This window comes from Sesamum indicum, linkage group LG2 (assembly GCF_000512975.1).
Source record: "Sesamum indicum cultivar Zhongzhi No. 13 linkage group LG2, S_indicum_v1.0, whole genome shotgun sequence".
NCBI classification, from domain to species: Eukaryota; Viridiplantae; Streptophyta; class Magnoliopsida; order Lamiales; family Pedaliaceae; genus Sesamum; species Sesamum indicum.
Window position 1 is genome coordinate 16,380,183 of NC_026146.1, and position 11,316 is coordinate 16,391,498.

General features: G+C 29.8%; 1 protein-coding gene across 1 annotated transcript; it reads right to left on the minus strand.

The window, feature by feature from the left end:
• On the minus strand, positions 7,461 to 9,209 carry LOC105156420 (aspartyl protease family protein 2). The gene has a single exon (XM_011072538.2). It carries the CDS (start codon positions 9,081 to 9,083, stop codon positions 7,713 to 7,715), a length of 1,371 nt encoding a protein of 456 aa, XP_011070840.1. The 5' UTR covers positions 9,084 to 9,209; the 3' UTR covers positions 7,461 to 7,712.

Sequence of the window (11,316 nt, forward strand, 5' to 3'; positions counted from 1 at the left end):
CACTACTACAATAGTCCACGAGAAAGCCCTTTGTTTGTCTGTTTGTGGGGTTTATGATGATGACATCACTCTCGTGCTGTCCTGACGAATGTGTTGTTCCCCTTTCCCCCTAAACTCAAAGCATACATACTGTTTAATTATATAGGGTTTGATTCAGTTTATCTTTATATGATATTATAAATAAATAAATTATTTATTTATTAATAAAATAATAATAATAATTTATCAATTTTTATTTTTTTTCAAAATAAAGTAATTTACCTTCTAATTATTGTATTTTTGAAAGCACAGGCAGATAAATTGTTATTTTTTTTATAAAAGATTAATTTGCTCATTTGTAATATTAGAAATAGTTGTTTGTATCTTTTTTCTAATTATGTATATAGTTATAGCTTAATTAATCTAAAAGAATATTTAAAATTTTCTTTAATTAATTATATATATCAGTACAAAAAAGATCAGCATTTCGGGACAGAAAATTTGTGATGCGTTTTATCCGTTAATGATGAAAGAAGTGGATGAAAAATAAGTAACTGATCAGGTAAAATTAGTACGTATGAGTTTTTATATGTGTTGTACGAAAATCCGACCCAAAGTTGAGATAGAAATTGTGACATATAATAAATTTGTTAGGGAATTAGGTATCATTAATTATATTCTTTTTTTTTTTTTGTTAGTTACGAGTCGGTCTTTTCTCCATTTTTTTGCAACTGTCGTGGATAAGATCAATTAATTTTTTGTTTATTTGTTGGTTGTTAGTGAGATTATCAATTGAGGGTTCTCTAATTAATTAACAAGTGCACGTTTCATTCTCATTAATTCATTAATTTACATAAATTTCAGGCACGAATATATTTGATTCAATCATTGGAAATGATTTATGTCTTAATTATGATACATCATCAATTTTTACCTTAAAACATACGAAAATAGTGTTTGTGTGTGTGTGTGTGTGTCTTGGAGTTGATAGATATTTTGCGGCCGATTAATAAGTAGTGTAAAAATGTGGTCCATTAGAAGAGAATTGCAATTTGCAGGGGTGGGTAAAAAGTATAATCGATCTGCTGAAGCTAGTGGAGTCTGATTTTCCAAAAGATAAGGTCCCGAAGAAATCATCTTCATTTTATATATTAATATAAGGGATAATAATTACATTTACATCCTCTAATCTATAATTATTTACACAAATTATTATCGTATTTTTTTTATGTAATTTTAGAAACTATCCTTAAAAGTCAAAAAATAAGAGTAGTTTGGATAATATTATAGACGTTTCTGATGAGTATATATGTAATTTTAAAAAAAAATAGATGATTTGTATAAATGATGTCAACATTTATGATGAGTATATATGTAATTTTTAAAAAATATATGGATGATTTGTATACATATGTAGACTTTAGGTGTATAGATGCAATTATCTCTTAATATAATTAGTTGAGGATTTATTTATATATTCTTCCGGGGAAAAAAAAAAAAAACCTAGGGATTTAGCATATTGAGAATTCTTGAAAAGTTAATAAAGTATTAAGAAAAATCTCTTCTTTCTCTACATAATTAATTGTACTTAATTACCTTTTTTTTTAAGTTTAAATTATTCAATTTTAAATTTTGTACAACTTAATTAATTTGAATTCAACCATATTCCTAATAGGGGTTTAATTAATTATATTTACAAATAATCAAACGAGGCCAAGATCTTATTTAATTAGTAGAAGGGATGTTGTTTTTTTAATAATTCATAAGAAAGGAGAATATATATATATATAAGATAGATTATATATTGAATGAAAGAATTGAAAGAGAATGTGAAGAATGAGACAGTGGATGATGTTAGTGGACCACCAAAAATCTAACCTATCTCAATCTCATGGATTACAAACTAAGCCGCTCCAATATTTATTGTCGGAAAGTAATGTTGTCCTATGCCTATGCCTCAACACTTTTGGACGCTCATAATTTTCTACATAATTCACCACATATATATATATATATATACATATTGACGCTCTCAAATATTTTAAAAAAGTTTCTCCAAACACTCTGTTAATTTATTTTATTTGAATATTAATAAAAATTGAACAAACACGGATATATGCATAGGGCAACAGTGCATGGAATTAATTAGAATTAGTTGTCATAAAAATGAAGAGTAAAATCGATTTCATTTTCCGAAAAGTCAGAGGATGTTCCATTAAGCAAAGGCGCACACACACACACACACAATAGATGAAATCTTGGGAGGAAAAAGTAAATGGTGTCCAATGTGAAGACTGAAATAGAGCAGATGGCAACACACATATCTGTCCATTTTGCTTTTAATCATTTCCCAACATATCATGCTCCCCCCCCTCTCTCTAATTTCTTTTCAATTGCCGAAAGTAAAACGGCTATTCATTAATCATCTCACCTCAAGGAATAATATATATGAACCCACCAGCTCATGTCAAAGACTGGTGGTTAAATCCCTGTTTACACCTTTTTCACTTCAAACCTTTATTTATATTTATATTGCGGATAGATTACAATTAATTTTTTTACATTTTTTGTCATAATTACAAATACCTATATGAAATTAAACATCTCCTAGTAAATACTCTCCTATGTTACTGGACTGTCACGAAATGCATTTATTAGAAACCTGTTAATTTTAGAGTATATTAGTAATTTATCAAACATCAAAAAAATAATTATAATTATGACAAATTTTAAAAGAATCCGTAATTCTATTACTTGGCTTTTTATGTATGTCAGTGTGATAGATAACGTAATAGTCGTATTTTTTTTTTATGTGTGCTATTTATATTTTGTACACAAATAGACATTTGATTTTTAACATATTTGTTTATTTTGTAATATTTGATATTAATTATTAATTATTTTCCACGCCAAATCCCCTTAGTCTTGTGCCATAGTTGGATTTGTACGGATAATCAAGGAATCCAGCTGGATGAAACCTCCAAAGCTATCATATATGATTTCTTAATCTAATGTTTAAAATTGAGATTTCGCTAATAGGTTTTTAGGTTATGATTTATATATGGATATTTGTATGTATGTGATTTTTTTTATATTAATTTATTATAATTTATTTTAATATATTTGATTATATTTATGTATTTATTGAATAGATTATTGATCAATCTATAGAGATATCAATATAATTACCATCTAAAATTAATTTTCTTTTTTTTATAAAAAAAACCTCTAATCTTATACATTGTTGGCAATGAGGCCTAACAAAGTGAAGTTGAGGTTTCATGACATTAGAGGTCATGAGTTCAAACTCCGTCATACGTGTGGGATATTATTTCTACTGTATAGTATGTGTTGTCTACTGTAATAGCAGATATTGGTTAGATTTAGTTTATTTAATATTATTGATCATTATTGTAATGGTCTCTATTAAATATTAACATTCAATAAAAATTATTACAATCAATTTATTTTGATAAATAATAATTAATCACTCTTATTCTAAAAAAATAATAATAACAATTAAACCCCCGAGTTCAATCCTAATATTTAACGTGCGAAGTTGAATTATCATTTCGTCAAAAGAAACAAGTCCAATTGGGCCTATTGTTCAAAGAATTGGGTTTGAGTTTTGAGCGTGGGCTGATCTGAGTATATCAAAACTGCAGCCCAAGCCTAGTTTAGAGGGCCCAATGACTAGCTGTAGGCCTAATCCTGGATAAATGGTCTTTGAGATATAGGGAGAGGGAAATTTTTTGCAATTCTACATATTAAGATTATGTAGATTATTTAAAAAGTTGTACCAAGATATGATACTATCAGAAAATACCTTATTAAAATTAATTAAAAATTCCTCTTCATTATTTAAAAAAGTTATAAATACCCTATTAAAATTAATTATTGTATAGCAAATACTCCATTCCAAATGGGTTGTTACAAGAGATATTTATTATAGGATTATTAATTTTATGAGGTATTTATAATCTCTGAATAATGGGAAATTAATTATAATTATAATAAATTATAGAAGAATTGATTTTAATTTATCCTAAAAGAACGTGTGGATGTGATGGGGTTACAAACATCATGTGAGAAAAATAAGTAGTATTAAGAGTGAAGGCTAAGCCCCCATTCTTACAGCTGTGGATGGCCAAGTGGGCAGAGACATTGACTGCTACCACCTGGAATGGAATAGGGTAGCTACCCTCCTTCTCATCACCTTTATTAATACCTCCTACATTTTATGTCGTCCTATCTACCATATATTAATTTATAAATTTATGAATGATGCTCATTAAATATATGTATATTTCATTTTATGATATTGTTATATGTTCATTAAATGGTTATTTTAATGAGTGATATATTGTGAAATTATTCGGCAATTAATTCTATTAATTAATTAGCATAGATTGAAATTCTTCTCATTTTTTAAAAAAATACGCGTACTTTATGCTTTTTTTCATTTTTTAGTAAAATGACTAAATAGACGTACTATTAATACCTTATAAATAGATTAATGATGAATATTGTCAAGAAAAGAAAACTTAAATGTATCAAATTTGTAATAAATAAATATACTAAACTGGAAAAATTTATCAAATTTCAAGTTTATTTGATAGATTTATTACTTAAATTAAGATACTCAAAAATACCTCACCAATTAAAAGATTACTAATTCAAGATCAACATTAGGCCCTTAATCTATTTGTATAGATTATTGTTTATTTAATTTCTTTGAATATATTGCACTTGAAATTATGTATATATTTTACCATCCTCCCATCTTAATAGATATAAAATAATAAATTATTTTTGTAAATATAAATTCAAACAAAGATAAGAATTTCAACCTTTGATTAAAAGAGAAAAAAATTGAAGAGTATCTTTTCTCAGAAATTTTTTTTATCCAAATTATATTTGTTAGAACCAAATCAATCACAGATCGCACTTGTCATATAAGTAAAGTAGTTATTTTTATAAACTATATACCAATAACACCACAAATGTATTGTACTTATCATATAATTGATTCAAATTAAAATTTTCCCTTCTTCAGTATGAGAGTACCATTTCCCCACAATCAATTGAGTGCAAATTTATCCCATAATTTTGTCTTTGGGACAGTTGAAGTTGGATGCACAGTTCATATGATTGTGACGTATGATGAACACCAACTCAACCTCTCCAGACTCAAAATTATAAAGCTGGTTGTGAAGGGTTCTACCATATTACTATTTTGCCCCTTAACTAATTATTATAAAGGGAGTCCAATAGCTTCTATTCCCGTGCTAGGAATAAAGTTGTAAATGCTGCTTATAATTTTTGATTTAAATCAATTTAATCAAATAATTACAAAAATAGAAACTAATAATAAGCTAATAATTACTTATTTAAAACCCTTAGTTGAACTAATATTTTGCTTTTTTAAACCTTATAATATCACTTTATATTACTTTCTAACTTGAGAATTGTAACATGAGATGGAAAAAATAGTTGATTTGAATTGAGATGCAAATGGGCATCTTTGTCTTTACAGCTGTGAATAAGAAAGGCATTGGGACAAAAGCAAATGAATACCTCTTTTTACAGCCTTTCCTTAATGTATTGTCCATTTCTTTTGTTTTCTTGTCATACTCTCAATACTCTCTTCCCACATTACCATCAATCATAACAAAAAATGGTGCACATGAATGGGGTACAAATTTCTTTCAATCATTGCTTAAATTGAAATTGATTTTGATTTTGTAGTTGCTTTCCTTGGTGGTCTATATGTTTTCAGTTGGGAAAATTATATTTTCATTCTTAATTTATGATATATTTATATAAAGGATAAATTACAATTATTAAGATTTAACATAATTACCAATACTCCTCGTTATTTGAAAAATTATCAATACGCCTCTAATTTTAACGGTCATCTAACAATTAACCCAATCTGTTAGATTTTCATCCATTTTTCTGGTGAACTGACCATAATGCTCTTGTAAGTTAAGAATTATAATTTTATTTATTTTTTTTATGGACTAAGTGCATAATTTTTCTATAATTTTTAAAAAAACTTCATTCACCCCATTCGAATCTTTTATAATTTTATAATTTTTTTAAAAAAATTAAAAAAAATACAGTAAGGGCAATGTTGATAATTTCATACCTCCATCCAAAAATTACAATAATTTCATAAAAAATCAGGAGGGTATTGTAATTTTTCAAACAACGATGGGGTATTTGCAATTATGCTAAATCTCAGGGGATGTCATTGTAATTTACCCTTATATAAATTATTTATGTTGTTTGTATAATTACAGAAGTAGGGATAGTTTGTATAATGACGTTTACGTTTTTGAAAGGTGTATGTGTAATTTTCTGAAAAAATAGGACTGATTTGTGTAAATGATGTTAATATTTTTTGTGAACGCATGTGTAATTATATAAATAAAAAATAAAAAAATGAATAATTTGTATAAACAGGTCATAAAATAGGGGGTGTGAAATGTAATTATCTATTTCAAACTTTTTTCAAACTCGAATAATAGTAATGTTAAGGAATACGAAGCTCTTGACCTATTTTAATTGCACACTTATTCAAGTCAACTGGAAAATAGAAATAAATTTTTTGGAAAAATTTTCTATCATGTTGAAAAAATTGAAGGAGAATCACACAATGTCAAAATATGTTTGCATTATCAAATCACTCTTCAACAAGAAATTATAACCACACAAATGAAATTAAAAGACGGACAAATTAGTAATTTCGTACTTTTTACAATAGATAAAAACCATTTTAAGAAATTAGAAGAAAAGTTAGATGATTTGAAGTGAAAAACACTATTTACTATGAAATTCAATTCAAAAATAACTCGACAACATTATAGATTGACCATAAACGAAGTGTCTTTTTTTTTAATTATTATTATTATTTAGTATTTTATTTGTAACCACATCAAAATTAAAGGAAGAGTGTCACTTGTTAAGTAGATCGTATCTAAATTTCTCCCAAAAATGAACAAGATATACGACAACAATCAACAAAATATTTAAGGGTCACGATAGAAGGGTTGCCACGTTAATGATAGCGAATATTTTGGCCTAGAAATGATTGAGAAATTAGTTGATCGCTAGCAAGCTAGTTTTTTAGGTGTGTCGTTACTGTAATGTACTTTTTAGGGTATGCTCGAGTCAAATTTTACCATTAAATATAGAGAATACTTGTAACTACCGCTACAACTTTAACAATATACATATAATTTTATAAAGAACAAAAAAATATTTATATGATTAGATGTAAACTCAAGAAGCGTCTGTAAACAAGTATTTATTTATTTTTGGTAAGGTTAGCCTTAGTGTTAATTTTTTTTAAATTTTTATTATTAGTAATAGTGGGAGTGGAGTGAATTGTGATAAAGTCCAAAGGACCAAAACCAATCAAATTCAATAATCACATCATCACACGAGAAAGTATCAAAGGGTGATCAGACAGCCCCAAAAGCAACAAAAAGACAACAAGCTTTTATTCTGCACATTGGCTGTTCTCCGTGTCATGCAAAAAGACACAATCACCAAAATAAAAATAAAAATAAATGGTACCCCGCCATCACCATGCCCAAATCTAATAATCACTCCCCCAGACTATAAATAAACATCAAATAGAAAACCATTTTTTCTACCCAAATCAAATGTAAATCTTAATTAATATCAAGAACCAACCAACCAAATAATCTCGTAATTTGAGTGAGTTATGGCACGGCGCAACCGTGTCGTGTGAAACCTAATCGCGATCGATCCTTATCAAACTCGAACGTGTACCCTTGTTGCATAAGATTTCCGATTACTGAAAAGCCCGATTCCGATACTACAGGCTGCAATGCCAAGCATTTGACGCCCTCTGCCGTGTCGATGAAGTAGTTTTGAGGTGGCGGTGAGAACAACGCGCCCCCACTGAGTCTGAAACTCAGTTGGGGTAAACTTGTTCTCGATAGGCCCGACACGTTTAGACATAAGTCGAACCCTAAGTTTGGGTCAGACGACTTGGGCAGCTTGACTAGCCGCTGGAACACGGCTAGGATTCTTCGATAAGCTGGCTCAGCTAAAAATGTCAAGGTTGTCCCTGAATCTAACACTGTCCCACCGTTTCCAAGTTCATCTATAGCCCAAACCGAGGGGCTAATGCGTAATTTTTTATCTTCAATAAACACACTCTCGATCCCAATGTAGTAAAATGTTGGGGAAAGAGAGTTGATTAGCAGCGGAGTGTAGCTCAACTTGGCTTTCCTTACGGCTCCGTTTCCCAAGCCACCGCCGATAAGAAGATAGCTCGTTGGTGGTGGAGACAGACTGTAATCCATTAAGCAATAAGAAAACTTGTGCCCAAACACTCGGCCCAATTGGGATGAAAATGAAATCGGGCCGCGGCCCAAGCCCAAAACTCCATTAGCTCCATTGAAGCTTGGGCCCGAAACGCTCGGCCCAGAATTCCAGAAACCGCAGCCGAAGGACAAACGCTGAAACTTCAACAGTTTGCCGGCGCTAGAGTTGAACGTCGTCGTTTCGCGTGAAAAGAATCCATTGGTGATAGACCCATCGGAGTAGGAGTACTCGTAGCGGCAAGGGGTATGGAGGCGGGTACGGTTGCAATGCGGTGCCTTCTTGGGGTGAGGGACAAGCGTGCAAGCGGAGTCAAAACAATGGTAGGGTGAGAACGTGGCGGAACGGCGAGGGAAGAAGGTGGCGCGTGGGGAGCAATGGCTGCGGCAGGCGGAGCAGGAAACCCAGGTGAGATCACTCCCTGTATCTGCGACGAGGAGGAGACGCTGTGGAGGGGTACCGAGGTGGAGGGAGACGAGGTACTGGCCGGAGCCTGAGGATGCGGCGGAGTTGACAGGAAGCTTGGGATGGGGGTGCTTGCGGAGGACGGAGAAGAGGGTAGAAAGGCGATGGTTGTCGGCGGATAGGGCCTCGGATGGGGTAGGAGGGTAAGGGTCTTTATGGAGGAGTGGTAGCTTGAGGTAGTACTGGGCGGCGGAATGGGTGAAGGGGAAGGCGGTAGAGGAGAGGAAGAGAAGGAAAGTGAAGATGGACAAATGGGATGAAATCAATGCCATTAACATCGTTGGTTTGAAGATTCGGATGAAAGCGCTGATGTATAGAGATGAGGCGTTTGGGGGGTGGGGGATGGGGGAGTTACATCAACAGTGAAGGTGTGCGAATGCGGGAGTATTTATGAGAGGCATGTGAAAGAAAATTCTCAGCACCAGCCCTTTTTATTAGTATTTGTGTTTTTTGTTTTCTTTTCAATAAAATTTGCTTCATCTTTTTATAAAATTTTACATAACTTAATTTGAATCAAATCAATTACATAACAAATATAATATTATTTATTATATGATTAGTAATTTTTTTTAAATTATATAATAAATATAATATACTTAATATATAATTAATTTAAATTTAACTAAATTCAATTTTAATTAAAAAATTTCCTCCTTTTCCTAATAATTTCAATTAAATTTGGACTTCGTTTTTCAGATGTCCTAACGTCTCCTTTGTTATGTTTGATGCGCAAGTTTTGTATTTACAGACAGATGCGTCCAGCTACCTATCCCAATTTTATTTAATTTCAATCTGCGATTGCGAATAAATGTTATATTTTGTGTTATCATATAATTGGTGTATAATTAAATAATAAATATTTTGTTATGTAATTACTTTAATTCGATCAAATTTAATTTGCATTAAAATTTCACTCCTTACTTAGGACGTGTCGTTTTCTTAAGAATCAAATGTAGAAAATATTTTATGAATTAAATCAAGGGTAAATTACAACTACCTCCCATGAAGTTTGATGTATAATTACAAATACCTCCTTATTATTTGAAAAATTATGAGTATTCCCCTGATTTTAATGTCCATATAACAAAAAGCACATCCCGTTAGGTTTTCCTCTAATGTCAAAAATGTCATTTTGAATTACAAATTATAATTTTATATATATTTCATAATAAAATACTTTTATGAACTAATATTCCCTCTAAATTACTTATTTTACTCACCCTGAATTTTTTTTTATATTTTTTCAAATATTTTTTTATTTTTTTAAAAAAATTAATAATGGTAAAATAGTAATATTCACTTTCATCTTACATAATTATTTTTTATTTGAGGAGAATATTTTATAACAAAAAATATTTATAATTATGTCAAACGAAAAAAGATGTAGTTATAATTTACTCTTAAATCAAATGTTCATACAGTCTTATAGCAACGACTGAAATAATAATAATAATACTAAAAAAAATTATTAGGACGTACGGGGTTGGGCGCAGCTACAGCTGGTGCTCATGCGCCACCCACGACCAACCCCAGATTCGATCAGGTTAAAAATTATTTTTGAGGTTAAATCACGAGATTAAGGTTTTGTTTGTTTTGATATTATAATATGGGATGGCTAAGATGCATTGGAGATTGTGAAGTTTCAAGTTTGTGGAGTAGGGCTGTCGGGGGTGGACAACGTTCAAAATAATTTCTAGAGATTTTGAAATTTAAATTTTCAAACAATTTTAAATAATATATATGATGATGTTTTTTTTTATAAAATTCAATTTATTACTACATTATTCAATATTAGATTTTAGTACAAATCCAATATATTGATATTCTAAATCAATAAATGTGTTCAAATTAAACATTATATAAAAAGTATGTTATATATATCCAAAATCGTGAGATTTAAACCCACAATCTCTTGTTGTTATATATACACAATGAATTTTATGTAGCAAGACCATGAAAATGGGTTCCATAATAATAATAATAAAATACAATTAAGTGTATGTGTTTAATGAAGAAAATGAATGGTAAAAATTCAATAAGATTTTGAAAAGAAAATTCAGTCTTATTATTATTTTTTAAGTAAGAGCGATAAATTATTATTAATTGTATTAAAATTGATTATAATCATTAATGTCGAATATCGATATCTAAACAAAATCATTAGAACAATCATACCCTAATCAATAATATCAAATAAACTAAAAAGGTGTTTGACTAAATTTATAAGTTGATAAAATAAATTTTATAAAATGTTAGAGAGCTTATAAATTCCAATAAAGCATTTGACCTTTTTTTTTTTTCTAAAAAACTTATAAGACCTTAATATAAGATGTTTTGGATCTTATAAACTCTTTAAAAAAAGTCGATGTTCTTAACTTTTTTTATAAGCTATATAAAATTAATATATTATAAGATACAAATATCCCTATTCATACACTCACACACTCTCCTAACTCTCTCTCTTTCTCTCTCTCACACACACACACACGCACTCCTTCTCTCTCTCTCTCT

Coding starts and splice junctions, on each gene's coding strand:
- LOC105156420 (XM_011072538.2), bottom strand. CDS start 9,083: ATGTTAATGGCATTGATTTCATCCCATTTGTCCATCTTCACTTTCCTT.